Source organism: Pseudomyrmex gracilis, unplaced genomic scaffold (genome assembly GCF_002006095.1).
Source record: "Pseudomyrmex gracilis isolate BER0280 unplaced genomic scaffold, ASM200609v1 scaffold_3, whole genome shotgun sequence".
Classification (NCBI taxonomy): Eukaryota; Metazoa; Arthropoda; class Insecta; order Hymenoptera; family Formicidae; genus Pseudomyrmex; species Pseudomyrmex gracilis.
The window spans coordinates 699,051-713,045 of NW_018020587.1; the positions used below are offsets into that span (position 1 = coordinate 699,051).

A 13,995-nucleotide genomic window follows, 5' to 3' on the forward strand; every position below is an offset into this window, starting at 1 on the left:
TAATTGGTTTTTTCAATGTCGTTTATTTACATCCGTATTTTATTCTATATCACAGAAAAAAACCAAGAAAATTACTTGAAAATTATTTAAGAGTAAAGATTGCAACAGTATATAATTTATTGTGCCTTCTTCATTTTATTTTACACTCGAGCTGCTGCGAACGATATTCCTCGGCTGTGAAAACTGCTGATTTCTCGAGCGTTGTCGAGGAAGCCACGATCGTCCCGGCGTCACCGGGACTCCTCTACGTCATTAAGCACACCGGTGCGGCCGGTGTCTAATTAAGCGAGACGTTAAGTGGGGGCGTTCGATAAAGCGGGACCGTCCGATAAATTCAATTCGCCGGACAGCTGGTTAATACCCGCAGAACGGAGAGAGTATATAGAAGAGGGAGTGCACGGGGGCCAAGATAAACCGCGCGTTTTTTTCAGGAAGGTCTCGTTTTGCGAGACAGAGAGACCGAAGGATGACGGACTGAACAGAGAAATCGACGAGGGTCCATGGAGAACGACGGGCGAATGAGGAGGGCGGCTTTCCTGCACTCCCCTCATCCACTCCCTCCGGTCGACGCCGTATAGAGAAGCGGAGATATGCAAACGTCTTGCCGCACGACAGTTGAGCATAACTCAGGCACACGTACGCGAGGGGCACGACACACACGGCCGCGGCGAACTGAGGACACTATAAACCTCGATACCGGGCGAATAAAATCCCGGATTTACAGTCCTGATACCGAGCAAGACGGTCCTGTCCTGTCCCGGTGCTGTCCTGTTTGTCGCTGTCGCACACGGTGTGGGTTGGCTCATCAGTGATGGCCGCGTCCTGCAGTATCTTTTCCCTCGACACACCGGCCCGAGGACCAGCCGATCTCGAACTTGTGGCGCGAGATCCACGTCTGTGCGTGCGTCTGCGCTCGGCAACTATTCGCCGATTTCTAAATTGATATTAAAAAAAAAATTTCGAAGTTATGGAAAAAAAAACTCAGGATAGATTTATTTTCTCCGATCAAGATCTTTTTGAAAATATCACTTGATAGCTACCAGAAAACTTCACATCGCGTTCACGTTGTACGCGGTGTGTTTGCATGTACAGGCAACCTCGTCGGTGTGACAATGTGTATGTGTGTGTGTGTGTGTGTGTGTGTGTGACTTTCACGATACTTAGAGAAACCGCTCCCTCTTATCACCCCTCCTCGTACTGCCACGGCCAGAGCCTTGTTCGATACCATTTCAGAACCTCCAATAACCTATCCGTACCATTGCGATAGGAGCTGTCAGCCCCGCACCCACACGTCGCGAAGCTGCCGCACGGCGTTACGAGAGCGCCGGATAAGCGCAGGTGTGTCGCACAAAATCGTCTGATCGACGTGCCGAGTGCACTGATCTCGATAACCTTCGCTGAGGATTTTCCCGTTCAATGACAATAACGACGACGTTGCGCCACAAAGAGTGCACGAGAGCGATCCAGGGGAAAGTTCTCGGACGTTATGTGTGTGATCGCGGATAATGAACTCTAATACTCTCGAGTACTTAGCTCGGATACATTCCTGATTTTCATTCAGACGGGGATCGCGATCCGCCGTAATTATCTGCATTTAATTGGTCGGGCGGTGATTGTGCTTTGATCACAGCTGTGATTCCAATTTACTGCCAAAAGTGGTTTCTAATATAAATGCGTCTCATCTCCGATTGCATAATATTATATAGTTTATATTATATTATATAGTTTACATTATCTACAGAATAGAATGCATCTTCATCGATGTGTCTTGTAGGATTACGTTGGTGTATCGATAACAGTTTAAAAAAAGTAGTAAAAACTATGATAATTAATATAATAATTAAGGTGAAACACTCTTCTCTCTGAATTTTTAATTTATCAAAAAAAATAAAAATAAAAATTAGAAACAATCCTGTCTCCGTGCAGTGGAATCTATAGTTGAAATCTCTCGATATCAGTGTTCCTCTTCAAGGACAGTCAGATTTTATCCCGCGGGAGCGCCAGTTACAATCGATCCTGACGGAGGTATCCCGCTTGGTTCTACTGTGCGCGCTTCCTCTTCCGATTTTCGAATGTACGTTGATTTGTCTGCGTCTTGGGAGTAGCGTGAGCGCACCGTCTACCGGTCGAGGTGATGAATCAGGCATCGTTCGTCGTCCACGTCGTGGCCTGTACTCACCCTGGCTCGACATTAGCCGCGAGACTACTCCATCAAGCGCGCCAGACGATACGACTGCGCGCCCGTTGGAGGCTCACCCCCTCGACTCCTTCGTCCTCGTCTCCCACGGGAGAGCAGTGGTCATTTCTACCTAGTCCCGCGTCCGAGACTTACACTGTAAAAATGACCGTCTCTCGCTTCGCTCATCGTGGAAAGGACTGCGAAGCCGTAAAAATAATTAACCGACTGTTAGAAACAAGATGTTAGCATCTACCCGTTCTCAGCCATAAAAAATTTCTTTTAATTGATTATTAAATTCAGATTGTAATATAAAATCTCCTCTTGTATTATTTTAATAACTTTGCACTTTTAAACATTTGGAGATCGAGACATTATATAGTTTGCAATTTTGAGGCAAGAGTATAAGGCCGCCACGATATTCTCGAATTATGCTGCCGGGAGCAGTAAATAAGGCGCGGCACGCTGTCCCTTTTTCCCTTTCAACGCGTAAACACGAAGCGTTGCCACGTACACGGGCATTAGAGGTAAGGCGGATCCATGCAGATTCCGAGAACGCATATAATTAAGCACGATGCGTCTTGCTGCGAACTCGCGTATGCACGTGCATGCGGAACGATATCTTTGTGTGGCGTGCGCGCAAACGCTCTTACGTGTACCTTGTACAGTGGTGAGTAAATATATGCCTAGACTTTCATCGATAGGATCTGCCATCCTCACCAACTTTCATTTGTTCATTCTGGAACCAATATACTCTTTCTCTTTTCCTCTTTCTCTCTCTCTCTCTCTCTCTCTCTCTCTTTCTCTCTCTCTGAATAATTTAAAAAAATATATGTTTAGAGAAAAAATTTGTTTTTAACTAAATTTCTGTGATTAGAATTCTATGATTCTATGATTAGAAGTTTATGCATGTATAAAATGAAATATTAAAGAATGTAGAAGTTTTCCGGGACGATCCTGATTTCTTATGCGCGCTTTGCGGTGATCTATAGATCGGACTTGTCCACCGAACCGGTCAACGCGTGTACGTTTCCTCTTTCCTTCGTATGCTTACTTTATTATCGGAGCTCAAATGAGAATTTATGCAGACATAAACGCTCGTGTCAGCAACGCGTTCCGCGTAGGTGGGGAGACACCGTTGAACAGGCATCTATCACTGGACAGAAGGTCAGCCGGCCTGCGAGTTCTTGTCGCAGAAAGTCCTACGAGAGAAATGTCGACACCGTAGTAAAGTGTACTTCATTCGCGAAAGAGTCACTCGGTTTGGTGATATATGTTTGTTGAATTTCTCTGGCGACAGTTCGCGAGTAATCAAAAAATTTCCAACTAAATATCAAAATATTACTTTTGTTTATGTTCATAAAAATTATAATTGTAAACAATCACAAAAGTAGTAATTGAATATTGGTTATACGTACAAAATTGTTGTGTTTAAATATTAATTTATACAATCCACGGATGGAGAGTAAAAGCGTCGCGCGAAACTGCAATAACGAGCTAAAAAACCGACGTGTATTTTCATTGTTACGTCTTTCCGACGATATTATTATCGAGATGTCCTTCGACGCGAAAGATGCACAAACGATCAAGCCTGGTAAAACACATACGGGATAACAAACGACCGCGATGATTTTATCCCGTGTCACCACACCGAATTTAAAGTAGGCAACGCGCGACTTTGCCAATCTGAATAAAGGAAATAATGCGCTCGATACGGCGAAGCGTGGGCTCTAGATCGTTTTCCCTCTTATATATATAGACCATCGTAAATAAATGAAATCTACGAGAAGATACCATGGCAGAAAGGCGCTCGCATAAATAGGCCGTTTTGTATCAAAAAAATGCGTGTATTTTTCCCACTCACAATTCACACTTTTACAATTGCAATTTCAGGAAAGACGTGTATTATATACCAATACATGTGATATAACGTCCCGTTCGATTTTTGTTCCTGCAAACATTTTGCAATTGACAACGTATTTTAGTTAAGATGAAATCGACGATGGACACTTGTGACCGTTCCTTTGTGAGTCCAAGAAGAAGAAGCCTCGAGACGCGGTAAACGTACATCGATGATGAACGATCTGCTTGAATTAGACATGAAGAATGCCGCGGTATTTTTCACCGTCGACGTTCCAACACTTTAAATTCCCAGAGCGGATCGACTCCGTGGCGTTTACGTAGATTAACGCGGAAGTCCCCATCACCACAAATCATTATTAGCATATTATCGGCGACACTTATCAGGGCGCCGCGCGAAGTTCTACCCTCTCAAATAAGACCCCGCTCATAAATCAGAAAGTGTCTTTCCTCGACTCGGTGATATTTCATTTGTTAACAGGTATATAATTACATCCGACAACGCGCTAAGTCTTTCCGATCAAACATTTTTACGCTCGATGAAAATATACGCGCACAAAGAGAGATGAGAGGTGAGTCTTTCTGCTCAATAGCAATGTCATAAACAAGTCGGATTGTCACCAATCAATACATGATAAATACTTGATGAGAAGTACATGATAAATATTTGCCTAATGTTTAATCTAATAGATTGCTTCTCGTAATCACGACTCGTGCGTTTCACAAAATAACATTGTTCTACTTACCTTACAAATGTATGTACATGCTAAATGTATGTTGTTGGTTAAAAGTACAGTTCAAGTATATATATTACCTTTAGCATGTAGACCGTATGATAAATTGTTCAAATAAAACATTGATATTCCCACAATATTTTATCGAGCTTTAGAAGCATCGATGCACGTCCTATCGACAGAGCGACAATAACAGAATCACACGCGTACAATAGTGATGCGCATCGTTCATCGAATACGCTTGGAATAATTAAAAACGCGAGTTTTGATCTACCGCGCATTTCGAGTGGCGAGATCTCGCGCTTATAAAAGAACTTAATCGATATTTATCATTAATTACGGCGACGGATCCGCACAGATTTATCGTGCGCTTCGCGGCTGTATTTCACCGCTCGACCGCCGTATATTTCGAAGGAAATTTTTCCACTTTTTTTCAGTTATCCGCTCAATATCAGCGCAGACATAAAATGTATCATCACCGCTCGAAACGGAAGGAACGCTACCGCCATCACGCATCCGAAAATTAATCGGCGTGGGCGCAGCCGATAACGAATGGTGTTCCCGCCAAACGGCCAGTATATTTTACTTTGCTCTCCAGTGTCTGTTATTTTGCGCGCATTCTGGCTGTCCACCCGGCACGATTTACTCGCCGGTCTCGATCGAAGAATTTTCGAGTCGCGCGCGCGCGCGAGGCCGGACAAATATCCATGAATCCATTAAAAAATTGCTGCTTGTCGCGCGCTCGCGCATGATGATGACGGTTCCTTCCTTCGTTGAAACTCGCGATTTTCAATATGAGATTCTTCAATTATTGACAAACTAATGTCGCTTTGTAATTTAATCGTGAATTATCGATTAATTACTTTATAAATTTACTTTTACCTTAAAGGTTTCTTTGTATCTTCTTACGTCGCGTTGTTTTTCTTGCACTTCCCAGTTTATTTCTGCCCCTTGTGCATCTTTACCCGGTAAGTCGACCTGTTCATCGAGTTGCGAGATACAGGCGCATTATAATATACACATATACGTGTGTGTGTAATTTAAATTAATATTTTTAAAAATATAAACAGCTATTTTTTCTTTCTAACGCTTGGTTTAGATCGGTGTAACATTGTTGGCAAAAAAGTGAGATAAAATGTGTTGTCACACATAAGTAACAACAATGTTGAGTCAGATCTAAACGTGGCTTAATGTATACGTAAAAAAATGAAGTTATCCATCTATCTGTGATAACAAACAAGTATAGTAGCGAAGAGAGAAGTTGACGTATATACTATCATTATAATATCAATAACTTATTATAGTTTTTATTAAATTATTTGTGACTTTATGGATAAATTTCTTTCTAATAAGTATACAAAATATTAATGTTATAATAAATAGTTTTGTAAAAAAATCTTATTAATCTTTTTTAAAACTCTCTTCGGTGAAGAAATTATTACATAATACACGACATGTGTTTCTTACTCTCTTATTCCAGTAGATACTGCAAGTTCAATTTTTTTGTAATCTTTTTTTTTTTTGAACACGTCATTTTGCTCCAAAGCGAACGTATGTACAAAGAGACATCGGTTCGATGCCCTAAAACAACCGACGCTATGAGTGGGAGGGAAAAAGAGAAAAATTCTCTCATCTCTTGCTCCATTCGTTCTATCCAGTCCTTCTATCGGTTTGCTGCTGCATTTCTGGATCGGCGCAGGCGGGCACATGGCGCTGGCGTCACCTCGATGCGGCGTCGCCTTCCGCCATCTTTCATTTGTGAAGTCTGTTGTGTTGTAACGACGAGCCATCGTCGAAGCGAGTGCTGACAGTGCTGTCATATAGGAAACCAGGATTCGGTAGTAACCGAATCGAGCCGCGGAATCGCGTCGTAACACGGTAAGTTGTCTACCGTGATCGCACGCCGTGAAATCCTGCAGCTTGCTTCGGACAGAAAGATCGCAAGTGTTTACACTGGGTGGGTCAAAGTTATTCGTGCGCGCTTTGAAAGGAATTTACAACATCCGGCTGAACATCGCATCACTTTGTATACGGGCAAGGACGTCTTTATTCAAACTCCGTGAAAGAATCTTGACTTCAGCGTCGTTCCAGTTTCGCTAGACGAGAGTGAAATGTTTAAAAGAGTTCACTTTTAACTCTAGATTCCGAGTCGATTACTGGACACGACATGCGCATCGATGTCGGCTAATCTCCGTGTGAGATGAATTATTTTGGATATAATGTTCAACTTCGACAAGTTTTCGTTCTACATTTCATCTTTGTCTGACAGCCAGTCTTTTATCGATACATTGCATCTTCCTTCTCTGTTCCTCGTTACTTTGTTATATCTGTCTTACTCTCTTTCTCCTTCATGTATGCTGCACGCATACATGACAAATGCCTCTCCCTTCGCTGCTCTGATCCGCTCCCCTCCCTTTCCCATGCAGTTCCATCGATTGTCAGAAAATGGTGATACATCGCATTTCTCGGAGCTTAGCAATATCGAGGAGACGCGCTTCGGCGTCTTTCTTTACTCACGTTGTCTAAGAGAAGAGCCCCGTCTTGGAGTATCCGCTTCGGCGTGATTGATGAGTGCAACGGCACGACGTGCCAAGAAATGCCGTTGATCGCGGCCGGCCACGCGACACCCACAATCCCGTGAGAGTGAGAGCGAGAGAGAAGGAAGAAAGAGAAAGAAAAATTAATCTTCGATCGCACCCACATTCCACACGAGTGCATCTTTCCGCGTTGAAATGTACTAACTCACTATAGTATCACACGTTTTCGTATTGTTGCGAACGTGTTGGTATGTGCAAATAAATTGCAAGTGTGACACTTTTAAATTTATTTCTATTATTTAGAGAGCTTGTGAGTGATTTATTTCTACTTTGCAGACCAAATGAATAGAAGACGCATCTCATGTCTAATTTTTTTGCATTGTTCCAAGTATTATTTTCTTTTGCATAACTGAAATAATTGAGGAGGGTGTTGAGACTGACAGATCTTGGCAAAGTATATGTGTTGAGAAGCTTATGAAGCTTTGTTTTATTTATTGCAGGTGTGAAAAGGCTCATTTATCGGAGACATGAGTTACCCAATGCCAACAAATCAGTCCAGAACGAGTGAGTTGCAGTATAGTTTTTCATTTTAAGTACATATGGAATTAGATTGTTACTTTATTTTGGATTTCAGTGTCACAAGGAAATTATCAGGGCCCGGGTGACTTACCCATGGGCTCTGCTACAGAGCAAACACTGATGTGGCAGCAAAACTCCTATATGAATGATTCAGGAATACATTCTGGTGCTGTCACTCAAGCACCATCTCTATCCGGCAAAGAAGATGAAGAGATGGAAGGGGATCAATTGATGTTTGATCTAGACCAAGGATTTACACAGGACCAAGTCGATGGTACTGTACTACATCATTATTATGTTAGATAGTAACACTACAAGTGTGAACACTAAGTTAACATTATATTAAGTTTCAGAAATAAATCATCAACTGAGCCATACCAGGTCACAGCGTGTACGTGCGGCTATGTTTCCTGAAACTCTTGAAGAAGGTGTGGAAATTCCTTCAACACAGTTTTCGGCACAACCCACCGCCGTACAAAGATTGGCCGAACCAAGCCAGATGCTCAAACATGCTGTCGTTAATTTGATCAATTATCAGGATGACGCTGACCTAGCCACTCGAGCTATTCCAGAATTAATAAAGCTTTTAAATGACGAAGATCAAGTAGTAGTATCTCAAGCAGCTATGATGGTACATCAGTTATCGAAGAAAGAAGCTTCTCGTCACGCTATTATGAACAGCTCGCAAATGGTGGCTGCTTTAGTGCGCGCTATTTCCAATAGCGATGACTTGGAGTCAACAAAAGCTGCCGTTGGAACTCTCCACAACTTATCTCATCATAGACAGGGACTTTTGGCAATTTTCAAAAGTGGAGGCATTCCAGCACTCGTCAAATTGTTAAGCTCTCCAGTTGAAGCTATATTATTTTATGGTATAACTACATTGCACAATCTCTTATTGCATCAAGACGGTTCAAAGATGGCCGTGCGTCTTGCCGGTGGTTTACAAAAAATGGTGGCTCTGCTTCAACGAAATAACGTCAAATTTTTGGCTATCGTCACGGATTGTTTACAGATTTTGGCATACGGAAATCAAGAGAGCAAACTAATAATTCTTGCTTCACAAGGACCGATAGAACTAGTACGCATTATGCGTTCTTACGAATACGAGAAGCTATTATGGACCACTTCAAGAGTGTTGAAAGGTAAGGACAAAATTTAAAGACAAAAGGTGAAGTCAAAATTAAAATATTTTGCATGCGAAACATTTGAGAACTATGATAGTAATAAAAATTGTATCAATAAAATAATGTAAATAAATGATTTGTATATTTTGTTTTTAGTGTTATCTGTATGTGCAAGCAACAAACCAGCTATTGTGGAGGCGGGTGGTATGCAAGCACTTGCTATGCATCTTGCAAATCCGAGTTCAAGATTAGTGCAGAATTGTTTGTGGACACTTCGTAACTTATCAGATGCTGGCACAAAGGTTGATGGACTTGACAACTTGTTGCAGAGCCTCGTACTTGTGCTCGGCTCGACAGACGTAAACGTTGTTACGTGTGCAGCTGGCATTTTGTCAAACTTGACTTGTAACAATCAACGTAATAAAGTACGTCAAAATGAACGTATCTGTTTTAATTTACTATCTGGCAGAAAGCAAAAATTTTTAAATTTTTTTTCAGGTTGCAGTATGTAATTATGGCGGCGTGGACGCTCTAGTACGGACCATCATCAATGCCGGCGATCGAGAAGAAATAACCGAACCGGCAGTATGCGCCTTACGTCACTTGACGTCGCGTCACAGTGAAGCAGAAATGGCACAGAATTCTGTTCGGGCAAATTATGGCATTCAAGTTATAGTCAAATTACTTCATCCACCGTCGCGTTGGCCTTTGGTGAAGGCTGTTATCGGATTAATCCGCAATTTGGCTCTTTGTCCTGCAAATCACAGCCCATTACGCGATCATGGCGCAATACATCATCTTGTGAAACTTCTAATGCGCGCATTCCAAGACACGCAACGAGTGAGTAACAATGAAAGAAAAATATTTTTTTCGCTTAGTTTGTCAATACAATTTTGTAAGCATTTACATACGTGTATTTATACTTTTTGTTCGCAGCAACGGTCATCTGTTGCTAGTATCGGCAGCCAACAGACATCGGGCGCATATGCAGATGGAGTACGCATGGAAGAGATAGTGGAGGGTTCAGTGGGAGCTCTTCATATTTTGGCCAGAGAATCCCACAATAGAGCAATTATTCGGGCACAGAACGTGATTCCAATTTTCGTACAGGTACATATTTTCTCGAATATAACTTTGTAAATATGCATATATATTGTTCCTTTTTTCAAAAAAGAATTTAATATAACCGTCTACTTAATGTCCTAATTTTTTCACAGTTACTATTTAACGAGATTGAAAATATACAGCGTGTAGCAGCTGGCGTACTTTGCGAACTTGCGGCCGACAAGGAAGGCGCTGAAATCATAGAACAAGAAGGCGCCACCGCTCCGCTGACAGAATTGCTTCACTCTAGAAATGAAGGCGTCGCTACTTACGCGGCGGCAGTTCTGTTTCGTATGAGCGAAGATAAGCCGCAAGAGTACAAAAAACGACTTTCCATGGAACTAACGAATTCCTTATTCCGCGAAGACACGAACTTGTGGAACAACGCTGATTTCAGCATGCCACCAGATCTTCAGGTATCCTAAAAACACAGTCGATATATTTAATGCACTAATATATCTTTCCATGCCGTGGCGAAATAGATTTACTTGCAAACACTATGTAACATAGCACAAGATTTCATTTTATGTAACTAGATCAAAGGTTTCGTCTTTATTGTCGGTTCTTTCTCTCCAGGTCAGATCAGGTTAGTAATGTGTCATAAATGGAAATATTTTTTCCTATCGTAGCGTAAAAGTAAACACGCTAAACATTTATAGGTTACATTGTGTTCGGTAAATTTGTGCCACGTTTTGAAATAAATATTTCTTATTGGTCGTACACAGACATCCCCTTTCTAGTTATAATTCCAGGTATTTATATACAAGGTTGTTTTCCCCGCGTGTAAATTTAATCTCACGCACACAGCTGTTTATAAGCCACATATACAATTATTTCAAAGTGCACCACTATGAAAAGGCATCTGCAGTATTAGTTTGTGTTTCACACAGTTTTCGTTGTTTATCAAAGTTTTGCGCTTTAGACTTTTTGTCATTTACATTTAATGGAAATTGTAGAGATATGTGCTAATGGGCAGTTGTGCTTATCTCGCGTAAAAATGCACCTTATAATACATTGTTATTTATATTAACTTTTATGCGCATACATAACTGAATTTGAAATAATCTCATGCTTAAGCTTTATAACAAACTTTACGTTCGAAGTTTTAATATTTTCATGATACGAATTTATATATCAATATATTTATTAAATAAAACTCGAAGCATTAAAGAAGAAGCAACAGAGTCGTATGGAGTAATGGATCACGAGGCGTACTTAGATACAATTTTAATCTTTTTTTGACAGTTTGCAAGATTATAATGTGCATGAGAATGTCCCTTTTTGCCCCTTCTGCAGATGTTTACTCTAAATTTTTTTTTGTCAGTATTATTTTTTGCGCAATTCCCTTTTTATTATTGTACTAGACTAAATATAGCGCGTATTTCCGCCATGTATCTCGGGCTGTTATGACACGCGTTCCCTTAGAAAATATGCTTTGTTTTGATCTGTGCAACCTACTCTTCAGGACGTGCTTAGTGCCGAGCAGGGCTATGACGGTATGTATGGCCAAGGACCTCCTAGTGTACACAGCAGCCATGGCGGCCGGGGTTATCAACAACAAGGTAATTTATAAATGTTACCTACTTCGTTCATCGCGCGAATGCTGCTTTCGAACAATCGACTTGCTACTCGATTGGGGAATAGACGGAATTGTATAGGATCACAAAAATGAATATCACTCTCTATCCATAAAATGTGTACACGTGTAAATGTTTTGTACATATAATTTAATGACAAGCAATATAAAAAAAATACAAGGAAGCTCAATAAATTCATCTTTCTCTTCGATGTTCTTCTAATAATGCATTTAATTGTATGTTATTTTAACAGCAGCTTAACCCATGGACTTAAATTAAAATACAGGCTATCAACAGTATCTCGCAGTAACATAGGTGACACTTGATTTATGTCTTGTTCGTGTTTTCGTTATCTGATTGACGATCTACTTGACAGTCGATTTCAACTGCATGTTCACTGTTATATTTCATGAGTCAGTTTTTTTATGCATAATGTATGCGTAGAGAGCCAACAATATTACAGTCTAAGTCACCTAATACGCGCTTGTATATTTTTTTACTCTTTTTTGCATGCATGTATTTACTTCTCTGTCTCTTTCTTCCGATATGCGCTTTATGGTGGAGGAGTCACATAGAAGAATTATATTTGTAAGTAATTAAAACTAAGAATTTTCCAATGCAATGTTTTTCTCCAAAAGGAAGTATTGTATAAAAATAGTTATAAATTTCTTGTTTTTCATAATTAAAATTTAAGAGACTTTTATAATTAAAAAAGTTAACTTGTATATGGGATTGCACGAAAATTCTAAGAAAATATTCTGTGTTTCACCATATCTGTGAGAGATCACAATATTGTTAGTAAATTTTAAGTGATTTTTATCTCGCGCATACTAAATAATGGTTATCTTTCTGTTAGGCAAACAATATTTTTTAGGAACAAATATATTTTATAAACAAACTAATAACATCATTAAGAGTAATAAATAAATTAATGTTACAAGGTTCTATCACAGTAATTAGTTACGATATATCATTAGAAAAAATGTAATCACTTTGATGACGTGTAGCAAACTCTGTCTTGTAACGCTAAAATACTGCCACATACTTCACTAGTTCTGCTTCAGTAATTAATAAAATTCTGCGCTTCGTGTGCAGTATAATGTTTTGTATCGATGTAATTACTGCCTCAGCGATATGTAATATAGCTTTTTTTAAGATACACGAAATATGTTTTTTTTCCGTATAACAGGTTATGACCAGATACCAGTAGATTCAATGCAAGGGTTGGAGATAGGTGGTGGGTCAACATACGGTGCAATGGACACTATGGACGTGGCACACGAAGGTGATTTAAGTTTCAATCATTTGGGAGAGCTTCCTGCACCGCCGGGAGGCAACAATCAGGTTGCGGCCTGGTACGACACCGATCTCTGAGTCCGTGCCATCATATTGTTTTAAAATATCATACGGATTTACAGTATAACTTCGATTATTTAAATAGTATTATCATTCTACAAAAATTAAATAATGCTCAACTTTATTCGAACAATATACACAGTGTAAGCAAACAAGGAAGCAATGCTTATTGCTATTCTTGTTGCAAATCTGCAGCTTGTTTTTTTTTTATAGATCTTCTATGTCTTTGAGTATTCGACCAAACTATTATTGCATTTGCATACACAATTGATTTACAGACGACGTAGAAGTTCCATAATTATCTAAAAGCTGCCAGTTGAGTACAAAACTTTGTATTTGAACATTTGATGAAATAAAGTTCGAAGGTTTGAATAATCGATAGTTTACTGTATTTATAAAAAACTCATTTCTTCAAACACATGAAATACTTTAGCGATCGAGGATTAGCGCGTCGCGAAACATCGTCTTTGCATATAAAAGATTGTTTTAGTCGCGCTATAGTTGTCAGCTTCCTGTAGTCCACGTTCGTTTCGTCGAACAGAAAACATGAAACATTCGCTAATCCATATCAACCCAAGAAAATATGTATGTAATCGCCTAACATAATTATTCACCCGAACATATATATATATATATATATGTATACATTATATTGATGTATTAGAATTAAGAAAAACACATGTAATTCGTACACACAAGTATTATGTATCGTTTACTTGTCCATAAAAATAAACTGAACGAATAACCGATAAGTACTACTTGCATTACTTACGCATAAAGTTCCTACTATACACACTGCATCATTCTTTTCTATTACGCCACCTTCTCAACTCAGCACTATATAAACGGAACACCCGATAAAGAGCATCTTAAACATTTTTTAATTCTGATAAAGTAAACTGAAATGTTTATGAAACACCGAATATGAAAATCATTCGTTTTAAT

At 39.8% G+C, this 13,995-nt stretch overlaps 1 protein-coding gene across 5 annotated transcripts; it reads left to right on the forward strand.

Moving 5' to 3' along the window:
* Positions 1–6,471: 6,471 nt before the first annotated feature.
* On the forward strand, positions 6,472–13,802 carry LOC109855144 (armadillo segment polarity protein). 5 transcript variants are annotated; one of them, XM_020429027.1, is made up of 10 exons: positions 6,472–6,648; positions 7,808–7,871; positions 7,942–8,160; positions 8,234–9,031; positions 9,170–9,438; positions 9,512–9,853; positions 9,950–10,123; positions 10,231–10,533; positions 11,583–11,679; positions 12,884–13,802. In XM_020429027.1, the coding sequence occupies exons 2-10, from the start codon at positions 7,835–7,837 to the stop codon at positions 13,066–13,068; spliced, it is 2,424 nt and encodes an 807-aa protein (XP_020284616.1). In that variant the 5' UTR covers positions 6,472–6,648; positions 7,808–7,834; the 3' UTR covers positions 13,069–13,802. The 5 variants fall into 5 exon arrangements, with proteins under 5 accessions (XP_020284616.1, XP_020284641.1, XP_020284650.1 ...); XM_020429052.1 differs by having other exon boundaries at positions 8,240–9,031; XM_020429043.1 differs by lacking the exon at positions 6,472–6,648 and adding an exon at positions 7,178–7,504.
* The last annotated feature ends 193 nt before the right edge of the window (positions 13,803–13,995 follow it).

Excerpts from the sequence above, each read along its gene's own strand:
- LOC109855144 (XM_020429027.1), top strand. The coding sequence starts at position 7,835 with ATGAGTTACCCAATGCCAACAAATCAGTCCAGAACGA. Across the intron at positions 9,439-9,511 it reads GTAACAATCAACGTAATAAA|GTTGCAGTATGTAATTATGG; the intron begins GTACGTCAAAAT and ends ATTTTTTTTCAG. Across the intron at positions 9,854-9,949 it reads CATTCCAAGACACGCAACGA|CAACGGTCATCTGTTGCTAG; the intron begins GTGAGTAACAAT and ends TTTTGTTCGCAG.